The sequence below is a fragment of the Catharus ustulatus genome, chromosome 7 (genome assembly GCF_009819885.2).
Source record: "Catharus ustulatus isolate bCatUst1 chromosome 7, bCatUst1.pri.v2, whole genome shotgun sequence".
In the NCBI taxonomy this organism is placed as follows: domain Eukaryota; kingdom Metazoa; phylum Chordata; class Aves; order Passeriformes; family Turdidae; genus Catharus; species Catharus ustulatus.
This window is the reverse complement of record NC_046227.1, coordinates 11,484,047-11,511,642: the sequence shown is the minus strand read 5'-3', so window position 1 is coordinate 11,511,642 and position 27,596 is coordinate 11,484,047. Positions and strand designations below refer to the sequence as shown.

Here is a 27,596-nt window from a genome sequence, read left to right as displayed (position 1 = left end):
CAAGCTTTATATGGATACAACAGTGGTTTAAGGGGACACAGCCCAGACTGGTTTTAAGATAGGCCTTGCAAAATGAATCCATGAATTGCTGTTTACCTTTTACCATCTTGAAGAGAGAACTTGTCTTTCTGAAAATAGAGTATGCTCACTGCTGCACTTTCATTGGTGGCAAAGAAGTTGGTAATAAGCTTAAAATTATATCCCTTTTTATATTTGTTCACAAAGATCCTTCTTCTGTTGGTATTTAAAAACCCCAGACTTAGTCTCTTATGGATGAGCTACGAGACAGGTGCAACAGACAAAGCCCAGACCGTTTAGAAATGGTGTTTGGTGCTACCTTTATAAAAATTGTTCTGAGCAATGAAGCATAAAAACCATAGATAATTTATACTATATACAGTTAAAATACATCTATAACTTACAGTATATACAGTTTGTAATAAACATTGTGGTGTTCAGTCCAGCCCATGGTTGGTATAATGACTGTGTATCATCATCCTACTGTTCTGTGCTGTCTGCTCTGATAGTTTCCAATTTCCATTTGGTTTTAGCCATCTCAAGAGGAACAGCTCAGTGCTTGTATCCCTGGCCCTCCAGGTAGCAGCACATCCACCCTGAACAGCCTGGTGGCCTCGTGTGCCTCAGCAGTTGGGGTGAGAGTCGCTGCCACCTACGAGGCTGGAGCCCTGTCCCTGAAGAAAGTCATGAACTTCTACGGCACATCGTCGAGTGAGCCAGGGCCTCAGTCGGGCAGCAGGTCCCCAGGGCCTGAAGCTCTGAAGGACAGCCGAGAAGAGCAGGTCAGGCTGGAATCCATGCAGGGGAAGAAGAGTTCCAGTTTAGTAGATATTAGAGAAGAGGAATCTGAAGGAGGGAGTCGAAGGCTTTCCCTGCCTGGCTTGTTGTCACAAGGTAAACAAGCATGTTGGGGAAAAAACACTGGGAAACTTATTACAATGTGGGGGTTTATGAGTGAAAAAAACCCAAATATTTATTAAACACAAATCTAATGATCTCTCAAAGGTGTGTATGAATTCTAAACAATTTCTTAGGACTTGAAAGCAGAGGGGAGAGTGAGGACTAGCAGATACTGTGTGCAAAGAAAACCAAAATCAGTGCATTTACAAATGAACTGTCTTGTTAAATTAAGGTAAACTGAGCACGTTGGAGGAATCATATTGCCAAATTATGCTGAGATATCTTTCATGTTGGTTTTGCAGCAGATAAAAATCAGTGTGGTTTGTAATCTGCACTGCACTGAGCTGGTTTTGAGCCAGGGACCTATAAGTATTCCAGTTCCCACTGCTGAACTTCAAAATTAATGATCTTCTTGCCTCACAGATTTTAGTGTTGCTAATTGCTCTGAATATGTATATGGTTTAGTTCTATGTTGGTCTTGGATCTGAGAGGAGTTTTAGGAAGTATTGAAGTATTCTCTTCACTGCAAGGATATATTGTCTTCCAAAACACTTCAATGTATAGTTTGTTTCAGTTCACTTGCGTCATTATAACTGCATGGTTCTTATGTCTGCTATCCTTTTTAGCAGCTGGTGAAAACTACTTGACAATTGTCTGGTTTTAGCACCTGTGTTACTTCTTTGTATCCATAACCTATTTGTCTTGCCTGTCAACCATTGTTCTCAGGCTTGAACTATAAACACTGCTTTAAGAAGTTCGGATCACTTGCTGTTGACTAGTGCTGTTACTGTGTAACACACAATCTGAGTGATACATTCACCAAAATGATCACAAATTTTTCTAATTCTTGACCTCTGCTCAGTTTCCCCAAGGCTCTTACGGAAGGTAGGACGGGCAAAAATGAGGACTGTGGCTCTGACTCCAACCTATAGTGGTGAAGCTGATGCTCTTTTGCCCTCTCTAAGAACAGAGGTGTGGAGCTGGGGGAAGGGCAAGGAAGGACAGCTAGGGCATGGTGATGTTCTGCCAAGGTGAGATTTCATTGATAAATTTTTTTTTTATTTTATTCACTATATTGCTAGAAAATATATTGAGTATTGAACTCTCTCAGCTTCTCAAATCTAAACATCTGCCATGCATTGTATTCTTGTTGTTTTAAGTGTTGTGACCTAAGTTTCTCCAAGTGACATGTTTTATGCTGCATTATTACCAAGCATCAATCAATTAGAACTTTTTCCTTTGTAATCAGTAACAGCTTTGGTGATATTTTGATTTTGTCCAAATTGAGGTGAGATCTATCATCAACTTTTGCCCTTCCTGGCCATTTTTATTAAGCTGGTTTATTGCCAGAAGGTTCCATATATCTTTGTTTTTCTAATTTGTTTTGGGGAAGAAAATAAAACCTTGAGTGTTTTTGCATTAACAGTACCTTTGATAATATTTTTTGTTTTTCCCACCTTCTACCCCTCTTCCCTCTTGACAGGCTTCAGCCACTGTGTGTGAAAAGCCTTGATGGAAAGGAAGTGATTCACGTCTCTGCTGGTGGCCATCATTCCTTAGCACTCACTGCCAAATCCCAGGTACAAGTGATTGTTACCATTTACTGTTTAACTCTGACATAATTACCATGTTTGGTCTTTTCTAGTTTTCAGTTTCTTTTGCTTCTAAACTTCTGTTCCTGTTTGCTGGGGGCAGCATGGAAGTAGTGTGAGATCTAAATTCTGTTTCTTCCTGAGTTCTACATGTACCATCAACATTATGTTTAAAGATTGCTGTGACTTGATTTGGTGCATTCTGTTTCTAAATGTGAGAAGAAAATCTGAGAATGTAGGAAGGCAGTGAAAATTCAGGAAGTGCTTCTCTGTACATGAATTCTGTAGCCTTGACTTGTGGGTTTGCACACTTTGTGTTGTACTGTCACAGTTCAGTATGTTTCCATGTATATAAATGTACTTTCTGATGTTCACCACTGCTTCTTGCAGGTGTATTCCTGGGGCAGTAATATCTCTGGCCAGCTTGGTCACTTGAACTCCCCAACAACTGTCCCTCGTCTCACAAAGGTACTTTGTTTTTTGTGGTTTTACTCTTTTAGCTTAGGGTCTCATCTTGTACAAGTGAGTGCATAGTAATTTCTGAGAATGACCTTCTCATGGATCCATGTGCTATTTAATAACAGAGCCCTTGATTTTCTTTGGCTTATGCTGTGAAATGATCTTTAGATGAGCTTGTGAAAATCTACCCAAGAAGTCATTTACATAGACTTCCGCTGGGTTTTGACCACAATAAAGTTCTAGAACTGAGAAATGTGACTGGTTCTATCTTCCTATCAGATTTCACTTGGAAATTATGTTTGGTTTCTCTGATATTGATGTTGCAGGGTTAAAACATCTAAATACTTCAGAACTCTGTTTTTATTCTAAACAATTGTTCCTAGCGTTTTTAGCTTGCCTGGACCATGGCCACATTTGTTGTTTCTGTATTTCCAGAGCTTTGCAGTATTTTGGCAGTGGGTTTTTCTCTTTGTTTTGAACTTTTCACCACATTGAATGACTAGCAAAATAACAATTTCTGGGTTAGACCACAGCCTTCCCCATGTTTTCTGGTGCTCATCTTAATGGAAAACTAGCTGCGCAATTTTCCTGCTTAAGCCTTATGCAAAGTAATGTACAGCAGATTAACTGTCTCCCCAGTTTATATAGATTTCCCAGTTAAATGTAGAGGGGAGAATAGTGTTCCAACTTTAATCAAGCTCACTTGATGCCCATTTAAAAATAAAACTGATTTGTAACTGAAAGACAAAAAAACTCGGCCATTAGAAAGAAAACTGGAAAGAAAGAGTTTTCAGTCTATGTGTAAGGAGTTTATTTGTTATGAGACCCTGAAGTTGAAAAATTGTCCAGTTATTGCGATAATTTATCTTGGCAGGTGTATTATGTATGTGTACGATTAGCAGAGTTATGTACTTTTCTCTCCTTCCAACTTGGGGTGATGATTTTCAATGTCTTCCTTCCTCTTGAATTTTAGGTGTGTGGTGATGGTATTTGGACTACAGCAGCAGGACTAGATTATTCTCTCTTCCTAGCAGATGAGAAAGACTTCCAACCTGGATTATATTACTGTGGCCAGGAGACATCACCAGAAAACAATATGAATGAAAATAGCTGTACTAAGAGTCCAGTTCTGTTAGTAGCTTGTAGTAAGGTGAGTGTTGTTTCCTTTAAGTCAGTGCAGATCATACTGGCGCTCTTAGGAGACAGCGCGGTGCTGGTGGCTCCATGAGCTTCAAGGGTGTTAAGCCACGTGGTTGGTTCCTGGTAGTCAAATGAGGAGCACATTGGATGGAGGGCAGAGAGGAGGCTGAGTTAGTATTGTTCTCTCCCCTGCCTGTTTCTTGGCTTTCCCTTCTGTTTGAGGGACAACAAGGTGTTTCTAGTGTGTTTAATCCGTTTCCTTCTGTCTGTGCATGCTGCAGAAATGCACTCAAAAGAGTGCATTGTGCACTGTTTCACCAGTCTTTGTGTTGAGTCTTCACTGCTCTTGCTCTTCACTTCCTGGTCTCTGAGCTGCCTGAGGCCACTGGCTGCTCTATTCTGTTACTCCATTCCAATATTCTGCCTCTTGTTTGTGACTGGGCAGAAGGTCCCTGTGAGTTCTGCACCATCTCCTTCCCTACCCCTCCCTTTCAGGAGTACAAAGGGGGATGTGAGCAAAAATATGCCTCTGATGTTAATGGGAGACAGGAGGTGCCCCTACACAATTTTTTTTCATGAAACTGAATTTTACATATGCCTTGAGGTTGGCATGAGATAGGGGTGTGAACTCTGACTGCATGTCCTCCTCCAAGTTGTGTATAGTTTCAGACCAGTATGAATTTAAGATAACTAAAAGGAAATTGTGAGGGTAGAGAATGCCTTAGCTCCTCTGGGTATCACTGCTATTTCCCTAAATTGAGCAGAATAGCAGTTTGGGAAGTGTTTTGAGGAGGGACAGAGATTTAGACACTGGGTCTGGGTCTGTGTCTGTGCATGCAGACACACACGCCTGTATTCCTTCTGTAAGATTGTTGCTAGCCATTCCCTTCTCTTCAAGGGAGACTGGTAGGCTCTTGCATATGAGAATTGGTCGCTTGTTGAACAACTCTGGCTCAGTGTTTCAAAGGAATCCTCTATTTAGCAATCAAGGAAATAAAAGTAGAGCTCAAACTCTGAATTATTCTGTGGCATTGCAGGTGAGCCAGAATTAGTGAGGAGCCACAATGCATCCCTGGCACTTGTGTTGACTCTAGAGAAGAATTTTGCTTTGAACTACTGTGGAAAGCAAGTAGTACTGTTAGTAATATTGCAGTATCGATAAACTGGACTCTTATCAATAAATTGACATATTCCGGGTCCAGAAAGGACCTGTCCAGAACACAGTCATAGTTCTAATAAAAGCTTGTTCTTCTCTCTTTGCATTTAATAGGAGAAATGTACGATGTAATTTGATAACATTGTTGATATAAGCATATTGCAGTTCTAAAGTGACTGAACTTAAGGTCACTATCACTTAAACACAGAATGGTTGTATGAGCCACCTTAAAAGGTGGTCTGTTTATTGGCTCTGTCAGAGTCAGGAAAATGAACAGCAGTGGCTATAAATGTATCTTCAACTTTTGCCATTCTTGTATTAAGCCATATTGAATGGGTTGTTTCTCACTGAAGGTAATTAATGCTTACTATCATTTAGTGGTCTTCAAAATATGCTTTATTTGCATTAATCTATTTTTAAATTGGAGTATAAAAAGAAAAACACTAAAGCTGCTGTTTTTTTCTCTTTTTCATCTTTCAGATAGGGTACATAAGCAATGTGATAGCTGGTGGTGACAACTGTCTGGCCTTAGTAGACAAAAACGTAATGGGATATATTGCCAGTTTGCATGAGTTGGCTGCTACTGAGAGAAGGTTTTATTTCAAACTCAGCGAGATCAAATCTCAGGTTCTTAGACCTCTTTTAGGTTTAGGTAAGACTTTCTTTTCATGTTTTCCTTGATATTGTTTCCCCTACATTCCACAACAAATTTCTGTTACGCAAAATTTGAAAGTAATAATATATTTTCAAGATAAAACGAAGGTCTTGCTTTCTCCCCTGCTTGGATGAAGAGGTGAAAGACAGTTGCATTCTGATAGTGTGGCATTCTGTTAATGTTTGCACTTTGCTGATGGTTTCACCTGAAATACCTTTGTTATTTGTGCTGTGTTTAGTCTAAAACTGTTGAATTTCTGATTCTGGATAATGTAGCCATGAAGTGATGCTGATAAAACATCTAAACAGCACTATGTTGAGGTTGTCTCTTAATGGGTGCTGCTCTTTCATAAGGTGAGCTAAATTGCTTTCTGGTCTGTTACAGATAATTTGGGGAATGCAAATGCAATCCAGCTGTTACAGGAAATGGCAAGCAGGTTCAGCAAGCTCTGCTATCTCATTGGTCAACATGGAGCTTCTTTAAGTAGCTTTCTTCATGGAGTAAAAGAAGCCAGGAGCTTGGCCATCCTGAAGCATTCCAGTCTCTTTTTGGATAGTTACACTGAGCAAGTATCCAATTCCCTCTCATCTTGAGTCTCTGCAGGCTTAATCTACTGACTGCAACAAGCCCTGAGTTAAGGGAAAGTAGGTCATAAGGAAAGCTATGTAACTGTTGTATTGTTGTGATTTAGAAATGTATGGAGAGTTTTACACAAATGGATTCATTTTGTAGTGAGATGTATTTACAAGTCTTCACCAGTGGAGCACATGAACAGCATCACCTTCCTTTGTGTAAAACTCTGGGTACAGACTCTTCCTTGGTTGCTGCCTGTAAGCCTAAATATTCATCACTTATTAAGGATCTTGTAGTATAATGTGATAGGCTTAGCATTGCTAGGCTGCTGATTAAAGCTACCTTGGGGGGTTTATTTATGTTACAGGATACTTTTTCAATAGTCATTGACTAAAGACTGTTTTCCAGAAAAACTACTTCTGTCCTCATACCTGCTAAACAGCTTCCATTACACCTGTGACCCAAAAGCTGGAGCCGCTTTAGTACTCAGAATTAAGTCTGGATTTTCCTGGTTATTGTTTTTATTGGCTTAATGCTTTTGGGAGCAAAGATCTGTGCAGTTAGGCTGTTTTCTGTCTTTTCTGTCAGTAACTTCTGGTTTCTGGACAGTTTTATTTAAATGTGACAGAAGTCTCATCATACTTAATACTTAGAGTTTTTTGTGAAAAATAATGGCTTACCCCAAAGTTTAAAAGTGTCCTATCTGAATGTAGCCTTGGATACCAGGTATCTGAAAATATCTAAGGAAACAAAATTTTGAGATTATTGACTTCAGTTGTTATGCAGTAGTTGTCAACTCCATTATGCAGCAGCAGATTGAATGGACAACTAGTTGTACTTTTTTTTAACAAAGGCACCACCAATAACATTTTTGCTAGGTCAGTGATGAGCTTATGCTGTATCACCCCAAAAGAAGCTTCCATTTCTGTTTATAATTGTTCATGATTCTAAATATGTATTTTCTCATTTTCTTACTTAGTCTCCAACTTGAATTTTTCATGTAACCTGGATTTTTAAAATTGGTTCTCATTACTCAAAAATAGAAGGTTTTAATTTCTTCTTCCTCAAAGACTGAGATACCTAATCTCTGTTCTCACTACTGCTTGTCTTGTGCTCTCCCCCTTTGCTCCCTGTTGCTTACATGTTTTTATATGTATGGCATCAGAACCTCAGAGTTATGCCATGAACATCTTTCAAGGCAGCACAATTATAATATATTAATAAGCTAAGCAGCAACCTCTTCCCTTGGAGAAAGGTGGTTTTGTTTTTCTTTTTAATGATGATGGGGAGAGGTCATAAAATGTTGAATAGCAGGAAAAAGAGAAAATTCCTCTCTTGAAATTTCCTTCGTGACTATAATTAGAAACTAGCAGTACTAATGGTTGAAACAGGTGGTTTAATCTGTACATGCCCAAATCTGAGAGAAACAGAAATTAAATTAAAGGAATCTCTCTGCATTGTGGTAATGGCAGCAGAAATGTGTGGTAATGCATGATCAGTGCTCCATGTGGAAGGTGAATGCCAAATGTTCAGTAACACTGAGCGTTGCTCAAGTACTGTATGACTTGTGTAGTAAAAGATGTTACAGATGACATTATGAACTCTTGGACATTTCAACAGTTTCTACTTCCAGGAATGTTTTCATTTTGTAACTGAAGATCTTTTTCTTCCCTGTGTTAGGTATTGTACTTCAGTGACAAACTTCCTCGTAATGGGAGGATTTATGCTCCTTGCAAAGCCAGCAATGTAAGCAAACCTTTAACCATTTTTAGGATATTTTTCTCAATTAGTAAAGAACTGTAAAGAATGGAGAATGTGTAGTAATGACCATGCAGAGACTTGGTCTCAGCATACTTAAGTTACACTCATTTCTTTTCCTTCAGATCAAGAGAAAGTTACCTCCTTTTAACTGTGATAAAAATTTAGGTTAAAATGCTGCTGAGTTCAGTTAGTTCATCTTGAAGGTGGAGAAAGGAGGAAAAAATTTGTTATTGGAAATTTCTTCAAAGAAATACAGTTTAGATAATGATTTTTGAAAGCTTTGGATAAATGAGGTTAAATGTTATTATTCAGTGTTCGTGTTTATTCTTTCAAATGTTGCTGTTAAGAAATGATGCAAAATAACATTTCTGCACGTGCATCTTCTCTGCATCTCAAGATTTGTTTGCTCTGTTTCATGCGGAGATGCTGTAGATGTGAGGAAGGAATTGAATTTTAAGGCCCGAGACAGTACAGTTGAGGTTTCTAGAACACAAAGCTTTTTTCTCATTTCTATAGTATTTTTGTCTTGAAAATAATGACACTGGATCTCTCACCCTAGTACTTTGAAGAAGTCGTTGTACTGAGGGTAATTTTTTATTTGTCTGTGGAATTGCTGCCTTTCCTTCACAAATTCTGTAATCTGGGAGTGATTCAGTTAACGTTTATGGAGCACTTTGGATGCAGTGTAAATTATGGTACTGGAAGTTCTTGGAAATGCAGGTACTTGCATGAAGAATATTCTGCCCTTGAGAACCAGTTCCAAAGTCTAAATACAGAATCCCCCTGCAGAGAGACACTGAGAATCTTTCTTCATTAGTCAGGATTTTTAGGGTGACTTAGAGGAAATCTTTGCTCAAGTATAAGCTTGTTTATAATTCATACTGAAATCGCCCATGCTGAATTCATCACATCAGTTGTCATTGTTGGGTGTCGCAGCTTCTCCTACTGCAACCAAGATCTCATTAGGTAAATAACGCTCCAGGGAAGAGGTGTTGTGCAAGTTTTGTTCTGCTCCTTGCAAAGGAAGGTTAAGAATATCTTTGCTGCTAAGGATGAATTTCCCCCTCACTCCTTCCCTGAGGGGTACTGTCTTAAGTAAGTGGTTAATGGTGTCAGCCCATCTGTTATGGATGTTCTGCAGCATGAATGCATTAGATGTAGTCCTGACTTTTAAAAGTGCCAGTTTCAATGGAAGATGGCAGGTTTTTGAGCATGTCCTCTAAAAGAGCAGCCAAGCTGTAGTGAGTGTTGTCTGTTATTGTTTGATGCTTTTCAACAGAGAAACCTCCTTATGAGGATCTCAAAATTAAAAAGAGCAAGCTGTCCAGAGGCATAAATTTAAAATTAGGAAAAACAGACTCCTCTCTCTAAAGAAGACTTTATTCCTAAGGCTTGTTCAATAACAGTGTTCTTAAATACCACTAGCAGACCCGGACAAGGTACAGTATTTTGTGTGAATGGGATCTCACTAACAGTGTAGCATTCTTAGGGAGCCTGCTGTGAACTCTGCTCTGTTTTGCTGTCCATGGGGCCTGCTCTCTCAGCTCACCTGATTCTTGCAGCTTGTGGTTTAAATGTTTCCCAGCTGGTTGTGTTTCAGTGCATGTGTCCTATGTGCCAGCACCAGTGAGTGCACACCTATGGTGAAGGAGAGGGAAAAATAGGTGTGCTTTCCTTTTAATGAAGAAATCCTGGGTTTGTGTGCTAATGTACTGTCTTCAGAATCATTTCTCTCTTCTTCTCTGAACTAGATTAGTTCTCCCTCTTGGAAATCAGACTGAGGATTGAATAGATTTCCTGCCTTTCTCTGAGGTAGGATGTAATTTTTGCAGTTAGGGGAAGAACTACTCAGTTACCTTGAAAACAGCAGGGAAAGAAATTATTTCAGTATATTTAGGGAAGTGCACTAGGGCAAAGTTAAGATTTTTTCAGGCCTTCTTGTATAAATCAACAGTGTTAGAAACTTATTACTCTAAAGACAATGGAGAAGTCCTTCCACCTGTTGGTTCTTTACTAATCAAGTCATGAAGAGGAAAAAGCAATTGGTTGCACTCCAAATGAGCAACATAGTCAGCTTGCTTCAGCCAGTTTGATGATTGAGCGTATGAAATTAGTCGTACAAAAACAAGTCTTGTGTTGCAGTTTTAGCTACATGTCTTTACTACTGTACTTCTCAAACTAAATTGTGAATAGATGAATAAACAGCATGCATTTGCCCTTATAATTTTTATTGGTTTATGATAATCCAAAAAAGGGTGATCTGGGCTCATTTACATAAAACATTACTGGTGTCTTAATGTCTTTTTTTTTTCTTCTCTCATCCCTCTGTTTCCCAATGGTCCCATAATTTAGAGACTTCTTGAGTAAAAACCAGGAGCTGTTACAGAAACTGTCTGAGAAGAATGAGGAAAACCTCCAGCTAGTGGAAGTTTTGAATGCTCTGTTTTTCATGCCATTCGGACGACTTCATAATTATGCCAGAACATTGCTAAAACTTGCCACGTGTTTTGAAGTGGTAGGTTGGCTTTTCTATCTATAGTTCAATAAATAAACACATGAAATTTACAGCTTGGAATTAACTGTGTGGAGCAAATGGCAGGTAATTAGAAACAGTTTATTCCTCAGAGGAGCTACTTCAAACTTGTATTTGCTGCAGGGAAGATCTTGTTGATATATTTGCATAACCTTACACCACCTGCCTGGATCATGTGAGAGGTAGAAACTTGTTACCTTGCCAGAGCTTATTTGTGTGCCTGAGTGCTTAATTGCAAATATATTGTTTTGATGTTTACCTGTTGCTTTTCAGTTTCATCTGGCATCATTGCTGTAGCTACCCTTGGCTCTAATACTCTACTAAAAACACTACATATATATTAGGCAGACTTTTACCACCCATTTAGATGTATATAATTGCTTTGTTTTGAAATAAAAGATGACTAAACAGGAACATACTTGTACATTTAACCAAATATAGTAATTTAGAATATGGTTCCTGCAATTATGAGCACTACTTGTTAAGCTGCAGAAAAATAGATCATGTAATTGTGTATTAATCATTCTCCTTGTAACATTCAGGGACCTTTGTATAATTTTTAAAAACTATCAGCACACCAACAGACTATGTTACCAAGAAGATGAATTGGTCTGCTCTGTTTATTACCCAGACCAACTGTCATGCACCCAGTGCTGATTTAATAAAATGAGCAGTTTTATTGCAGCTTGGTTGGTGGTGTTGGTACAGGGGTTCAGAAACGCCCTCAACTCTCTCTTACCTTGTGCCCTACAGGCATCCCCAGAATACCAGAAGCTGCAGGATTCTAGTTCATGTTACGAGAGTCTTGCTGTCCATCTTAGCAGAAAAATGAAAGAAGCAGAGTACACCCTTGGCTTCTGGAAGACTTTTCCTGGGAAAATGACGGTATGGTGACGATTGCCAGTCCATTAACAGCTTGAATCTCTTGCTCTTAGTGCCTGTGTCTATTACTGGTGCTGCTGTCCCAGTTGCACTTGCTGTTTCTTCTAGCTGTTGTTGCTGTAGTACTCTTTACTTGAGAAAGGTTGGACCTTTACTATGAAAGACTAAAGCACTGACCTGAAGTCACAATCAGTGAGAAGTGGGATTTTCCCTTTGACCCCACCTGCAGGACTCCTTGCGGAAGCCGGAGCGGCGTTTGATCTGTGAGAGCAGCAATCGGGCCTTGTCCCTGCAGCACGCAGGAAGGTTCTCTGTCAACTGGTTCATCCTCTTCAACGATGCTCTGGTACATGCTCAGGTGAGCTAGCTTGCAACCAGGAGCAAAACCTTTTCTCTACTTCAAACATTACATACTTTTCATACAGTGAAGTTTTTGGGGTGTAAAAATAAATCTGAAATTATGTGTCTTTTTACCATTTGATTGCATTGCTCTATGGCTGGCATGGTTTCTGTTGGCTGTTTCTTGAAGCAGAGTGGTAGAAAGAGTCCCTAATGCTCAGTTTTTCTTAGTTCTCAAACAAAGGGGAAAAAGAAACTATTTGGAAAAAAATGGATCAGTTAATGGGTTAATGGATCAGTAACTGTTAATATTTCCCTTCTCCTTTCCTACAGTTCTCAACACACCATATCTTTCCCTTGTCCACACTGTGGGTAGAAGCTCTTTCAGAAGAAACTGGTAATGTGTGAGTATTCTCGCTTGTGATGCTGAAATAATCTGATATTTTGGGAGAGAAGATGATCATTTGGTGTCCAGTTATTGTGAACTTGAAGTGGAATACAGTGATTGCAGCCATGTCTACCCTTTTCTCTTGTTTCAGAAAATGTATTTCTATGTCTTAAAAAAGGTTGTGTAAATATCAGAAAGAATAAGGTGGTTGAGCAAGTCTTCTTTGCTGCTGCTTCTTTTTATTTCTAACTTAAAGGAAATTCTAACAGGGGTAGGGAAGAGAAGATACAGTATCCAATAACCCCACCTCAGGGTTTCAGGATGGAATTTCGCAGATTAAAATACTTTTCCCCCATGTAGGAACGGGTTGAAGATTACAACACCAGAAGAACAATTTGTTCTTGTTTCTTCAACACCACAGGAGAAGGTAGGCATTTCTACAAATTTGACATGACTTCAGTGATACAAATGAGGCTTTTTCCCCCTACTGTGAAACCAAACTGGGAGAAGGATTGCCTGAGTATTCCCCAAGAATGAAGTCTTTCTGCAGCTGAGTGTGCAGGCTGGCTGTGCATGGTGCCTGGGTGTAGCAGTGTTGCAGTGCACAGCACTGTGCTGAGCAGTGCCAGGGACATGACTGTGCTTGCTGTTAAGGTGGGAGTCGGTGTAAAGAGAGGTGTTGGCTAAGTCCTGTAATGAACCACTTTCTGTTTCAGACCAAGTGGTTGAGGGCAATAAGCCAAGCAGTGGATCAGGCCCTTAGAGGGACTTCTGACATGATTCTGTATGGAGCTGGTGGGAATGTGCCAAGACAGGAACCTCCTATTTCTCGCAGTGCCAAATACACCTTCTACAAGGACCCTCGATTCAAGGATGCTGTTTATGATGGGAGGTGGCTTTCAGGAAAACCCCATGGAAGGTAAAAGTGTTGGAATGGAGCTGTTGAAATGAAAATGAAGTGGTTGTTGTAAGAATAAGTAGACTCACTTACAGAAGGTATTTGGAAAGTGCAAAGTGAACTGATTATCTTACATATTTGCATGGGTTTGTATCTTTTTCCAGAGGGATCCTAAAATGGGCAGATGGACGAATGTACTCCGGGACCTTCCGAACTGGGCTGGAGGATGGGTAAGATATTCTAACTACTTGTGGAGCCAGGCAAGAAATACTTTTTGTTGTAGGAGAAAGCAACAAAACTTTTTAGTTAAAGGTTTTGCAGTGAATCTTGCTGGCCTTTCTTACAACACAGTGATGCATCTCCTCTAGTGTTTTCTTTGCTATATTTCTGGTAGAGCAAAGGCTTAGTAATTTAGCCAAGAGACAAAATCATGAGTTCAGACTTCAGGGTCTGAGTGAAAACTACTGAGAGTATGTGATCTTGATGATGAAGATAGCTAGTACAGAGAAGATTGAAAGTAGGCTGAATGGAAGGTCTGAACATTATCATATTATCTGGTGAAACCAATTAAGCCACTTGAAAATAACTTAATGTATTACACAGCTTTCTCTGCACTACATGGCTAAGAATCTGCTTAGAGCACTGTTGAGGCTGAGACATTAACTTATTTCCAAAGGCATTTTTATATGCATCTTGTGAGCAGACATGTCTGTACTGCACAGGATAAAAATATATGAGGAGTCCTGCTGGCTTCCAGATGTATTTTAAAAATATTGGGTTGGAGGAGAAATTGAAATGGGGTCTGACTGCAGACAGCTTTTCAAAATTCCTCTTGGTTATTGATAATAATGTCCAACTATAAAACAAGGTTAGAACTTTGGTCATTTGTAACTAAGTGTAACTAATCATGGAGATTTTAGAGTTGTTGAAGATGGAAATGTTGCAAACAAATCCCAACCAAAAATTAATGGATTAGTATTTAGCTGTAATTACTGAAATTATTAAGTGTGTTTACTTGTGTTTCAGCATGTGTGTTATAGTCTCAGCGCTTAACAGCAGTGTCTTGTTGGGTGGACACGCTCTTAGGAGAACCCTCAGAACTGGAACTTGATCTCTTTTGGAAATTAAAATCAGTAAATACAGTTGTGTAGCTCATTTTTTTTCAGGCATACTGAAATTGTGAATAATTCCTTGTCACTGAGCTTAATTGGAAGCTAGCATCTTTTGAGAAAATGTTTTTTGTAGCAATACATGCCCTTATCTTTTCCTGGAATAGTGTAATTGAATTATCAAGAGCTGAAGAAAATAATAAAGGTAGAATCAGTCTTAAGATTTGAAAAGACTCACGACCTGAGAAAAATGCTGCAGTGTGGCTGCAAGAGCAGTATTTACAACATGTCACAATCAAAGAGGAGAGAGAGCAGTATGGACTAAATTGTCCTAGTGATGCTGGAATTCTTACTTTCTCTCATAAAAAATACCACCTGTGGCTGCTGTAGTTAGAGATGCACAAAAATGAGAGGGAGCATTATGATTTTAGAATGGTTCTGTGATGTGCATCTGCTCTGTTAATGAAATGCCTTAGTGTTACACTGTTTGTGTTCCATCTCTGCACTGGCAGGTACGGTGAATACAGAGTGCCTAACAAAGCACTGAACAAAGAGGACCATTACGTGGGATACTGGAAGGAAGGCAAAATGTGTGGGCATGGAGTGTACAGGTAACTTGTGGCACTTGTGTTGCTGTCACTGCACAGCTGCAGGAGAGCAGGGCTCGTGCTCTGACCAAACCTCTGTGTGTAGCTTTCTCACATTGCAGACTGGTGGTCGTAGTTAGTGTGGCTTATTTCTGCTTTGCTCACAATGCAACTTCTGCAGTGGTCTGTTATTAATGTGTGCTCTAATGTTGATGCCACCTTGCAATAAGAGAGGATTCTTTATTCTGAGAGAGAAATATAACCTTCAATGGCCTTGCTTGTTAGGCAGAGATTGGCTTTAAAACAACAAAGCATCCAAAGACTTGTATTAAAGGGTCACTTTTATCCCAGACATCCTCTAACTGTAGCTGCTGCTTGGTGTGGTTGTAATGCAATTCCTAGAAGGAAAAAGGGAGGGTTTATCTGTTTGGGGGAAGCACCCAACAAAACAAAATTAATCAAAAACTGCAAAACCAGCCCCCCAACAGAGCAGTAGATGATGGGATCTTACTTGTTCTTGTTGTTGTTGCTGTTCCAGCTACGCCACCGGTGAGGTGTATGAAGGGTGTTTTCAGGATAACATGCGGCACGGGCACGGGCTGCTGCGCAGCGGGAAACTGACCTCTTCTTCTCCCAGCATGTTCATTGGACAGTGGATAATGGACAAGAAGAGTGGTTATGGAGTTTTTGATGATATCACAAGGTAGTGCTTCCACAAATCCTTAGAACTCGGGTCTGACATGCAATTGTGAAAAGAGTAGGAAAGGATTTGATTTGTTAGTACCAGTAATAGTGCATGTCTCTTCTTTATTCCTGGGCTTTCTGGGTTGGTGGTTTAAAGAAACAGGTCTAGGAACTGCTTTTGGGTGCTGCTTCTGGAGTGAATTGTGGAGGGATTGCACTGTTTTTTTCTGTCTTGCTTTTCTATCCTACTTCTACCTGAAAACTGGCTCTGAATATGGTGTCTTACTGAGGCGTTGTGTATGTGCTGAAAGTGTTTATGAATTCATGTGAGGAGTATTCTTTCATCTCAGGCCTATGAGACTGGGTTGTTCAGTGGCAAATAAAGGTGCTCGTGAACTTCAACTCATGCTCAGGTTTTCCATTGGCTTGTTCTGACAATGCAGTGGAGGGGAGATGCTTCCTGTCAGGGCAGATTACTGAAATGATGGTTTCAGAGACAGACTTGCACTAAACATGTGCAGTAAATGAACCCTGAGCACTTCAGTCACCAATTTATTGGTTGTTTTTCTGGAAAGAGCTTTTGGTGAAAGCCCAAGGGAACTGTTGTTAGTTTAACTGACTGCCCACTTCAAAAACCAAGCAGACAAAAGGCTGGGGTGTTTTTCTGAAGCAGAGCTGTTGTAACATCTCTAGGTATTTCCTGATGTCAGGTTTGCATCTAGGGTGGTGGCTGTTCTTACACTGTAGTGCCAAGATGTCTCTGCATACTTTCTTTAGTCATTTATTTACCTAGGACAAGTAGATATCAGCTTTTCTTGCAAATCCTCTCACCTCCAGAATTTGTAAATGCAGCACTAGTTCATGGTAAAGGGGGAGTGTGGCGTTTGTGTTTCACTCCAGAGCTGCTCAAACATGAGTGAGCTGCCCTGATGTAGTTTTGTTTCTGGTCTCAGGGAAGTAATCTGTGCATCTTTGTGTCCTCAGGATTTGTTTTCTGCACTTATTCTGCAGCCCAGACAAACAAGGAATAGCTGCAGACACTTTATTGCCTGCTGTCATTGTTGCAAAACAATTATTTGAACAAGCGGGACTTTGAGTTTCTTTACTGGTAACTGAGCATGCGGAATGTCTCTCCGAGGGTCAACAGAGGCCCCTGTGTCTGGGAGGATGATTCATCAGACAAGCTTCCTGCCACCTTGTGGGCCCAGTCAGCTGGGAGAGACCCCTGAGCTTAGTTTAATGGTTGAGCTTACTCTTTACTATAAACATAGCTTTTCCTGGGTATGTTTCAAGGAAAATGCTTGGTAACAAGCAAATTGTATCAAATCAATTGCTAATTTCCCTGTAAAAGCAGAAAAAAAGGCCTGGACAAGTTAATTTTTTATTAATTGCGTGGTGAAAACATTGTGTTCTCATTCAGAACAACTGGAAAAATAGGTTATTTCAAAATATTTGAGACTTGCATTAAGTTTCAAACAACTGTAGCCTGACATCTGTGCGCTTATATGCAGGAAAAAAAAGTATTTTAAAATAATCTGAAAGAAGCTGTTATTTATTTGTAAGCCATTTTTGTCTAATAAATTTTTTTATATCATGACCTTTGTTAGGCTATTGCACAAAAACTTTCTACAATATGATGTGTTTCTTTGCAATATTTGCACTCTTAATATTAAAAAATGTCATGTATTACTTTCTAGGTCTCCCTCCTATTCCCCAAGAAGAGCAACTTGTTTTTTCTTTATTTTTCCTTCTCTACAATTTGAGTTCACCTGACTTTTTATAAAAGAAATAAACTTTGAAAAACAAACACTGCTCAGGTTCCTTGGGGCATGCACTGGGCTTAACAGGGCTTCAGCACTGTCTCAGCTCATCAGCTTGTTTGGATATCAGCTCATCAGTTTTCTTGAGAAAGAAAGTTCACTCTAATTTATTTATATCAAAAAGAGTCTGTACTTGTGGAGCTGGCAAAACTAAACTGACAGACCCAAAGCAAATGCTCTATGACTCTCTTCTGATGATTTCTGTAATGGTCAAAGGTGGCTGTAAAGCCAAAGAAGGAATAGAAATGTACTCTTTAGACTCTGTTTTTCTTACTTCATTTTTCTTCAGAGGAGAAAAGTACATGGGAATGTGGCAAGATGATCTTTGCCAGGGCAATGGTGTTGTTGTTACTCAGTTTGGACTGTATTACGAAGGAGCCTTCAGCACCAACAAAATGATGGTGAGTTGGACACTGGACCCTGGGCTTAGGGCTTCTCCTCTAAGAGTGGCAGCTTTCTGAGGCAGATGAGTGTGTCAGGCTGTGGAAACTTTCTGTTCTAATCTTCTATTGTCCATGCTCTTAGAATTGTCTTTGTTATCCCTGCTCTGTTTTATCTGGGACTACTTCAGAAAGAGTTTAAAAATTACTGTTTGCTAAGAACTAGTAGCAGGTTTTCTAAAGCATGTCTTTAGATCTGTGGTCTGGCCTTCTCTTATAATTGCTGCTTTGTGTTCTTTGTGATTCTTTTTGTAGGGGACTGGAATTCTGCTTTCTGAGGATGATACAGTCTATGAGGGGGAATTTTCAGATAACTGGACTCTGAGTGGAAAGGTCAGTATTACAGTTGTCACTTGTAAACTCTTACCATCTAAGAAAATAAAAAGGTTGTAATTTGGTTCTCAATGGATTTTAGTTAATTTTTTTATTATCTTTTCTGAAGGGAACACTGACCTTGCCAAATGGAGATTATATTGAAGGTCTCTTCAGTGGAGAGTGGGGATCTGGAATAAAAATTACTGGAACCTATTTCAAACCTAGTTTGTATGAGAATGAGAAGGACAAACCTAAAGCACTGTGAGTGTTGAATAATAAATAATTTCTGATATGGTTCAGTAATACTTAGGAACAGAACGATTGTCTTTTTTCAAAGACCAGTCAAAAATACTTCTTTGAAAGAAACAGTGAAGTTTTGAAAACATTTTTCCTCTTTCTTGCTACTCAGGAAATAAGATAAACATATTTTTGTAATTATTCTTGCTTTAATTAATACTTGAATATGCAAATAGTGACATGAAATAACAGAACAGCTGATATGCTACTACTGTGCTGTAGCAGTCTCAAATGTTTTTTTGTTTATGTTGGAACTGTCTGGTAGAACCTGAGTTCACAGCTGCTGCTGACTTTGGAGCTCCTGAGAAAGACTAAGTTTTGTTGGAGCAGTTAAGTTAATCACAGGCCTCTCTGCCTTCTGCCAGTTACTTTGTTAGCAGCTCCATGAATTAAGTCCTTTAGTAATGCCAGTGGGGATATATTTGGACAGAATTGACTAGATCCTCCACCTGTGCTGAGCAGTGTGTAAGAAAAGAGAAGGTTGCTGATTTGCAAAAGAGCATTTTAATACCTTGACAAAGATTACTTTGCATCACTCTGTGTAGCAGATGCATTAGGGCAATTAGCTTAATTATTTCTGGGGGAAAAAACAAAGATGTTTGAGTTATAACTGATGTATCTTTGAGTAGAAGAAGCCTAAGTAAAGAGTTGGTAGTAGATGTTGGTATGTGGTAGCACCATGTAATGGTTTAGCAATTGCTGTATGGGATTCAGTATCTTGGAAGAGTGCTCTGAAATTTCAGATTAAAATGGGAAACATGGCTCTCATATTTTTACATAGATTACTTCTCAGTTGGCTTCCTGAAGCTTTCACTGGTAATTTCTTTTGACAGTGCTGACACCTACAACAGCATGCAAGTTAAGCAGGGCCTCCCTGCTGAACTGAACACTTGCAGCCTTTGCAGCTGTCTGCTTTTTACCCCAGTAGGGAGTCTATGAATTAATGTATGTACATATTTTTGAGGATTGCTTGTGAAATAAGGGTTTCATCTACCCTCTTCTGACTGTCTTCAAGTTGAAAATCTTCTGGTGTAATTTCTGGAAAGGCTTAGAGCTTGCTTTTTCTGCTTTGTGAAACTGGCAGCATGGGGAAATGCCTGTGTTGCTAGTTCTCATCTCAAATGTGCTGGAAGAAATATTAATGAAAGGTCTGACAATTTCTGACACTTGATTTAAATCAAGATAGAACTGTTAACCCTGACAGCAATTATTTGTTTTGAGAAGCCTTTCAAAACCCTAAATTTCATTACATGTCTGAGATATCTTTGTCTGTATACATGAGAAGAAGAGCTCTTGGTTTTCTTCTGGCTGTAGATGATCCTTGAGCATTGTCTGGCAGTGAACGGATGCCTGGTTTTGCTCTCTATCAGCACATCCCTAACATGTCATGCAGCATTATCTGTAGCTACTCCTTCAGGGTCAGCAGCTGTGCACCCATCCTTGGTATTTATGTGGGTAGCTGTGCCAGTTATGCACTCCAGGATAGCAAGATATTTGGGGCTTGTGCTGTGTCCTTGCTGCATTAATGTTTCCTGAGATTTCTGAATGAATACCAGTGGTGAAGTTAAGCACCAGCTCTTTGTTGTACTGCTTCCTGGAAGGCTGCAAGAAAGAGTAAAACTAACAAGGTTCATAGCTGGTTTTTTCATGTAGGTATTACTAGTGGGCTCTAACTTTATTCTTAGTGATAAAACTTGGTTCACAGTAGCTTTTGGTAAAACAGTGTGAGAGATTAGATTGACATTAGCCATGGATAGTTTTCAAGCTGAGTGTGTTGTTTCATTGCTATTTAACAGACCCACTGGTCATTTTATTAGGCGGAAACTTGGGATCCTGGCAGTGTCCCCTGATGAGAAATGGAAGGCAGTGTTTGAAGAATGCTGGAACCAGCTTGGTTGTGAGAGCCCTGGCCAGGGGGACAGATGGAAGGCTTGGGACAACATTGCGGTGGCTCTGACCACCAACCGACGGCAGCACAAAGACAGGTTGGCTCCTACAGAATGTGTCAGCAAACAAAACAGGATGAGGAGGAAGCTGGAATTGCACATGGCTCTAAGCTAGAAACTCTGACTGTAAAGTTTTAGTTACAACAATAGCAAATCCCAAGTGAAATCATAACTTTATTGCTCTGCAGTACAAACCCTTTCAGGGACATATTGATGTGTATTACTAGTTGAGTTGTTCATGTTAGGGTTTTTTTTTTTCCCCCCATTGTATGTCTCAACCTGTACAATGTTTGTCTTTTTAAACTGCAGCCCAGAATTACTGAGCCGCTCACATACTCAGACACTGGAAAGTTTGGAGTTCATTCCACAACACATTGGTGCCTTCACCCTGGAAAAATATGAAAATATAAAAAAATATTTGATAAAGGTATTGTGACTGAAATGCACACATAATAAGGCATGGCAAGGCATGACATGAAGCTCACTTTGTAATAGCTTTCCTAATTATTTCCATATTTGCACTATTGTAATCTATAGTTCATGCTTATCACTTCTGAATATAGTGAAGTCCACAACTAAGACTAAAATCATTGAATACCTAATGAATGCTCTCTTGAACAGTTCAGTTACTGTTTTCATTCTTTAGTGTTGGATCCCCACAAAGCATCTTGAAATACTTGCTATTTTTTGCATGTTAATTTTAAGACTACTGGACAAATGTCTAGTCCAAGTAGTAGCACAAGTTCTTGTACTGTCTTTACTCCTATAAATTGTGTTTAGCTGCCACAGGAATCTTATAATCCAAATGGCAATTTGTTATACATAGCTCATGTCTCTTGGATTCCATTTGTTTTAACTTGCCTGCCATTGACCTATCTGACTGACCAATTAATATCCTTTGTCTCAGGCTTGTGATACTCCTCTCCATCCTTTGGGCAAGCTGGTGGAAACACTGGTGGCTGTCTACAGAATGACCTATGTTGGAGTAGGAGCAAATCGACGACTGCTGCAGGAGGCTGTGAGAGAGATCAAGTCCTACCTCAAGCGCATCTTCCAGCTGGTCAGGTAAGGAGACTCATTTCCAAATCAAACTACTGCTGAATTCGTTAAAGCTCTTTCATGTACTGAAGCTGTCTAGTGTTGTACAGTTCAAAGGTGCTGGCATTGTTACTTAATTTTGGAGGTTGCTTGTATTTTCCTAATCTTTTTAAGGAGTCTTGAATGCTTTGTCAAAAATGGAAAAACTTAACTCTTTATACCTAGTGTGTTAACAGCCTACATTGTACTTTGAAACGTGGCTTTAAGAAGCTCACCTGGAATACAGATTTACAATTTAATGTCTGTAGATATTGGTGCTGTGCAAAGACACTGGTCAAAGGGTATAGAACACTAGTGGGGATAGGGAATCCCAGTGTATTCCATAAAGTTCTTACCAATGTGGCATCAAAGTTCTTGCCAACATGGATGAACAATCTTCCTATGAAGAGCTGGCTTAGATTCTTGAGAATAATTTCAGCTTTGTATCCTGCCAATCTGAAAGAGAAATGCTCCCAATTACTAACAATTAGCAACCTTGTCTGAAGGGAAGTGATATAAATGTAGGAAAGGTGTCCTTGGATTAGAGGGCTTGGCCTTCCTAAGTTTTCTTCCAGGGAGCTGGTACTTTGTGTGTGTTAGCTGTACTGTATTAGCTCACTGTGTATTATTTCTGCTGACTTTTTTTCTCTCTGATCTTGCTTTAGTGCTGAGATCTGTGGAAACGTTGATGTGACCTCAAATGCTGTTGTGTGTTGCTGTTTAGGTTCTTGTTTCCTGATCTCCCGGAAGAGGGCAGCACAATTCCATTTGTGGCTACAGAGCCAAAAGGAAGGAGATCGTTTTGCAGTGGGAAATCTGATTCCAGATCAGAATCTCCTGAACCAGGGTACATAAAGGAAAAACAAATAAAAACTAATAGAACCTTTATTTTATTTGTTGTGATTGTTTTACTTGGGTGGGGGAGGAAAGATAAACGATATTCAACTGATGGTTCTAAGCAGTGGTTTTTTTTCCCCTTTGGGTCTGATGGCAGATTCTGATAAGCAAACATCCACGTTATGGCTAATAAGTATTTCATACTTGTCCATGCAATGGCTCTTTATTTAAAACAGAATTTGCTCTCGTCTATTGTGGGTAAGCAAGTTAAGGCTTGGGCCTGGGCTTCAAAAAAGTGTTTGGGATAAGAGCACTGGAGGTAATTTATAATATTTTCTTATCAGAGTTGCTATTTGATGGATTTGTACTTATTTTTTTACTCTTATCCCTCGTAGAATAAACTCATGCTACACGAAAGATTTGTTCCAGTGGTTTTCATTCAATTTTTATAGATAATTGTTTTTTGTATGTCTTCCTATGCAAACCATCCCCTCTGTCTTTTTGTTGCAGCTATGTGGTAACCAGCTTTGGCTTGCTGCTCCCTGTATTACTGCCACGCCTCTATCCCCCACTGTTTATGTTGTATGCCTTGGACAACGAGCGTGAGGAGGACATTTACTGGGAATGTGTTTTACGCCTAAACAAACAAACTGACCTGGCTCTTCTCAGCTTTCTTGGAGTGCAAGCGTGAGTATGCTACTACAATAAAACAGAAACTGGAGCAGGTTATGGCATGTAATTAGATAAAGCAACTAAAACCCTAGTTTTCTAAAGTATTTTCTTAGATTTAAATACATCTGAACATGTCTTTAAGCTTATTAGAAGGGTTGAGAGAGTGAATCAAACCTTCCGTCTTCCAAAACGGGGAGGTGGAAGGGATGGGAAGGAGGTAAAGATTGGTGTTGTTACAAAATCAGAATGAGACATTTCAAATTAGATCGTTTTCTGGGTACCTGTGGGAGGTTTAGTTGATCCTGTAGGAAGGGCTGTTGTGTCTCAGAATATGATGACTTCATTCTTCTAGTGGGAAAAATACTCTGAAATTATGTTCTCTCAATGGACTGCATTGGGTTTCTTGCAGGAAATTTTGGCCAGGAACTGTATCCATCCTTGGAGAGAGTAGAAAGGTATGTTTATTGGGCTTTGTTTATATGTTTTGCCCAGTACTTCTTTCAAGAAGCTGAAGTCATCAAAGTGATCAAAGAATTTTTAGCCAGGCTTTTTGCTTAAGATATGCCGTTTTATTGTATTTCCCTTAAGTTTGCTTACTATTTAAATGCTGCAGTAAGGACTTAGCAGGGTCACAGGACTAGAGGGTCTCCAGAGGTCCCTTCCAACCCCAGCCATTCTGTGATTTCATACAGTGGCATCAGTCCAACTTTGTCACTCACTGACTGACTTGGTAATGAATTCAAGAGACCTTTGCTTGGTCTCTCATTATGAAAGTCTGAGAAAAAAAGTCTAGCAAGGAGATTTTCAAGTTGCTTAATTAGAGGCTTGTATTATTATATACTTTCTGAATAGAAAAAATGTGTAGTTTACATTCTTAATCGTTATCTTGTTCAAAGAGGTTCAACATTGAACAGTGGGGGTGCTGAACCTGCCTGATAAATCTTACCATGATTACACAGGTGTCATCAAACACAAAAGATGCCTGCTTTGCCTCTGCTGTTGAATGTTTACAGCAAATCAGGTAATTCTCTTCAATTTGTCTTTCAGTGTTTTACTGTTTCTGCTAGACTAGTATCTGGTTTATTTGACTGGGATCCTTCACATGTCACCCTTTTTTGTTCACCTTTGTAAGAGAAGTCACTAAGATGTTTTGATGTTTTCCAGTTTTGAGTAAAAATGCAATTTCTCGTGCTGGGGAATGAAGTGTTGCCTCATAAGGTGTCTGAAAGGTGTCTGTGGGGCACCATTTAGAATCAAAGGCATAAGAATGTCTATCAAGTACACATGTGAATTTCTAAACAGCTATGGTAAAGTGACCTGAGCATGGGAAGATTTTCTGTGTCTGTTATGCAAGAATTTAAGAAATTAAAAATATTTTAGGAAGGAATTATTTTCATTTTACCACTGTATTAAAACACCATAAAAGTTTGAAGATAATCTGACTTGCAGTACTGTGCCTTGGTGTGGTGATTGTAACCTGGGTCCTGCACAGCCTGGGCAGCCCTGGCTGCTGCAATGTCAATGTCTGACGGACCTCTCTGGGCATGGGGAGGGCCAGCAAACCCTTCCTAATTTAAATGCGGATCTCTCACTGCTTCCTGTTATCCTGGTTTGCTTTTGCTCTCCAAATAGTACAACATTTACCCCAGCTGACAAGTTGAAGGTGATCCAGCAGACTTTTGAAGAGATCTCCCAGAGTGTACTTGAGACCCTTCAGGAAGATTTTCTGTGGTCCATGGATGACTTATTTCCTGTTTTTCTCTATGTGGTGCTACGAGCCAGGTAGGCACTAAGGATGGCATCAGTCATAAGCTGAGCATAGGCAGTACAAGTACTTCTGTGTTAAACATACTGCTGCTTGTTACAGGATTAGTTACTGGCTTTTTGTAACTATAAATTTTCCAATTTGACTGCTTGCTTTGACCTGAAAAAGTCTTGAACAGTTTGATGTGAAAAGGCCCTGAGTTCAGAATTAAGAAATTTTATACTGGCGCCTTCTGTTCCCATGTTCACTTTCCCACTCTCACATGTGGCAGGATAAGGAATTTGGGGTCTGAGGTGCACTTAATCGAAGACCTGATGGATCCCTATCTCCAACACGGGGAGCAAGGCATCATGTTCACTACCTTGAAGGTATGAAAATTATTCAGACCTATTAAAGGCTTTCTTTGGAAATAATCAGCTTTTAGCAATGAAGAGCAGCTTAGGATAAGTATATGAACATTAGTCTGTAACTTCTTTGACATTTTTAATTAAAATTTTTTACTAAGATCAGCAAGGAAATTTGATGTAGAGCTTTGGATAACCTGCTAATTGCTGGTACCACAAAGAAAAACGGTGCAATGTGCAAATGTGGATTAGTCAAAGGTAATCTCGGTTGCTGTTGACCTATCCTAAATGCTCATTCCCCTGTAGTTTAACAAACCTTACTGTCCCTATAAAAATTGAAATGAAGTGCTTCTTTGAAGATTCCGTTGAAGTTTGAGTCTAACATTACATCAAGACTTTCCAAGAATGCAGTTTTAGGGTAAAAAAACATACTCTGTCACTCGAGTGTGTTTGGAAGATTATCTTGTTTTACACTAAGACATTCACAATACTTTGTTCTGGTACCTCAAAACTGTTATCACGTGGATCTCGGCACAATTGAGCTGTATGGAGCCTTTTAGTGGTGGTGTTGTGGAGGGAGGCTGTTCATCTGAAACTGAAGTGTTAGGTTATCATGATTGTATTTTCTATCTGTGCAAACTCAAAATGCTTGGATCCACAGGATTTAAGACCTATTTGTGTCATGACATTGCAAAAAAGGAAGGTTTGCATTGGTGCAAATTTACTAAAGAACCTGCATGGTGGAAGCAGAAGTAGAATCTAACTTACCATGAGTGCAGGTCTTGTCTGAGACAGTTACATAAAGTTTCTGATCCTGGCTGACCTGACCCAGTGCATATTTGAGCCAGCATTAAAAAGTGAATAACTCTCAACAGGAGGTCAGGGTGATGGAAACCTTTACTCTTCAGTCCGAGTGCTTTTGAAATGCTCCATCCCTGCATCCTTGTTCTGTTAAATTTTTTTTTTTTTAAATCCTTCTGCCAAAGGGCAAAGAGAGACTTGTAACCCAAAATATACTTTCATCTTGGCATAGCTGGGAGCTGTGAAAGTATTGAGTCACAAATCATGCTGTCTTGCTTGATTAGGTGTTGGATGTAATTTGTAACTTAGTCTCCTGTTGCTCATTTTGCTAGCTTACATATCACAAGGTTCTCATGTGTTGAGTGCCACTGTACCATCACTGCTTGTAGAGAGCCTTGTCCTCTGTTTTCTTGTGTAGAAAACAATCAGGCTTTTTGTATGTGATGCTTTGCTGTGAACTGGCACCTGTGCTAATTTGAACTTTGTTTTAATTCAGGCATGTTACTACCAGATTCAACATGAAAAGCTTACCTAGACCATCATTTACAACCTGCCTCTGTGGGATAATCTACTCAGTGGAACTTCACTAATAACCACTTCTTCCCTGAAATGGCCCTTAGAAAGTACTTGGTTATACTTCTGCTGCTGCAGATGGAAATACTCAGTTGTTTCTTCTGAACTCTCAGAAGATTCAAAAGATTCAAAAACTGCAGCCAGAAGCTTTCTGTGAAGTGATCATGTTAAAGACTTGGTTTGTCAAGTACCTACCAAGAAGAAATACTTTCCTATTCTAACAGAAAGATTATTTACTCCTTTTCAATTAACCATGCTGCACAAAGGCATGGCATCTACATAGAACACATGTAAGAGTCTGGATCGCATGGCTTCCAAAGCAGTGGGTTTGTTTTTCTTATTCGTGGTTCGTCAGCAGAAATGTTTAAAGGGAATGGATTGCACCGCAGAACCACTTGGTCTTCCTGAATTAAGCTGTGTGTTTGTTTATTTAAGAAAATAGAAACATGTTAGTATTTATAATGGGTACCTATAGTGTGTTTGGCTATAATGGTTTTGAGGCATCTGTGTTGAACAGCATTGCTGAATGCAGTGTTCATGTGCTGTGGAAATAATCACACTCTTACGGACTTCTCTGTTTACTAGAATTGTAAATATATAGGCATTTACCATTCTTTCTGTTTATGAAATAAATAAAAGGCACTGACCACTTCACATTTTGGCACTGAATGAAATGCTGTGCAGTCTTCAGTTTGCTTACCCTGTCTCTGTCAGCCCTTGTGGAAGGAGGTGAGAAGGGTGCTCTTGAACAGATGGTGTTGGGTTGACCTCGGTTAACAGCAGGTGACCCCCAGGCTCCTCTCTCACTCCCCTCCTCAGCAGCAAATGTGTGCCCCTTACCAGGGCTCAGCATGCAGAGCTGTTGCCCAGAGGTGAACTCTCCTGGTACCAATGCCAAGCTGTTCCCACTGCAGGGAAGCTCCCAGGCAGTTCACCCTGCAGGCTGCGTTGGGTTTGCTGCTCCAGAGGGTTTGGAGCTGCTGCCATTGCTCCTGGTATTCTGCCAGAGCTGAGCCAGAGCTGCCTCTGAGGCTT

General features: G+C 39.7%; 1 protein-coding gene across 2 annotated transcripts in view; it reads left to right on the top strand.

Moving 5' to 3' along the window:
* Positions 1-27,215, top strand: part of ALS2 (alsin Rho guanine nucleotide exchange factor ALS2) — a 36,625-nt gene extending 9,410 nt beyond the window's left edge. Inside the window, exons 5-34 of one of the 2 annotated variants that reach the window (XM_033064832.2) lie at positions 552-912; positions 1,781-1,949; positions 2,402-2,498; positions 2,901-2,978; positions 3,943-4,119; positions 5,746-5,917; positions 6,305-6,485; positions 8,174-8,239; positions 10,607-10,769; positions 11,541-11,672; positions 11,899-12,027; positions 12,342-12,412; positions 12,757-12,823; positions 13,113-13,315; positions 13,459-13,524; positions 14,916-15,014; positions 15,529-15,693; positions 17,784-17,895; positions 18,190-18,267; positions 18,377-18,510; positions 20,364-20,531; positions 20,802-20,919; positions 21,400-21,557; positions 22,294-22,416; positions 22,917-23,093; positions 23,488-23,533; positions 24,038-24,099; positions 24,711-24,860; positions 25,115-25,211; positions 26,485-27,215. In XM_033064832.2, the coding sequence (XP_032920723.1) occupies positions 552-912; positions 1,781-1,949; positions 2,402-2,498; positions 2,901-2,978; positions 3,943-4,119; positions 5,746-5,917; positions 6,305-6,485; positions 8,174-8,239; positions 10,607-10,769; positions 11,541-11,672; positions 11,899-12,027; positions 12,342-12,412; positions 12,757-12,823; positions 13,113-13,315; positions 13,459-13,524; positions 14,916-15,014; positions 15,529-15,693; positions 17,784-17,895; positions 18,190-18,267; positions 18,377-18,510; positions 20,364-20,531; positions 20,802-20,919; positions 21,400-21,557; positions 22,294-22,416; positions 22,917-23,093; positions 23,488-23,533; positions 24,038-24,099; positions 24,711-24,860; positions 25,115-25,211; positions 26,485-26,523 (3,858 nt within the window). In that variant the 3' untranslated portion in view covers positions 26,524-27,215. Of the gene's footprint in view, positions 1-551; positions 913-1,780; positions 1,950-2,401; positions 2,499-2,900; positions 2,979-3,942; positions 4,120-5,745; positions 5,918-6,304; positions 6,486-8,173; positions 8,240-10,606; positions 10,770-11,540; positions 11,673-11,898; positions 12,028-12,341; positions 12,413-12,756; positions 12,824-13,112; positions 13,316-13,458; positions 13,525-14,915; positions 15,015-15,528; positions 15,694-17,783; positions 17,896-18,189; positions 18,268-18,376; positions 18,511-20,342; positions 20,532-20,801; positions 20,920-21,399; positions 21,558-22,293; positions 22,417-22,916; positions 23,094-23,487; positions 23,534-24,037; positions 24,100-24,710; positions 24,861-25,114; positions 25,212-26,484 lie in introns of both variants that reach the window. The other variant, XM_033064831.2, reaches the window with a different exon arrangement.
* The last annotated feature ends 381 nt before the right edge of the window (positions 27,216-27,596 follow it).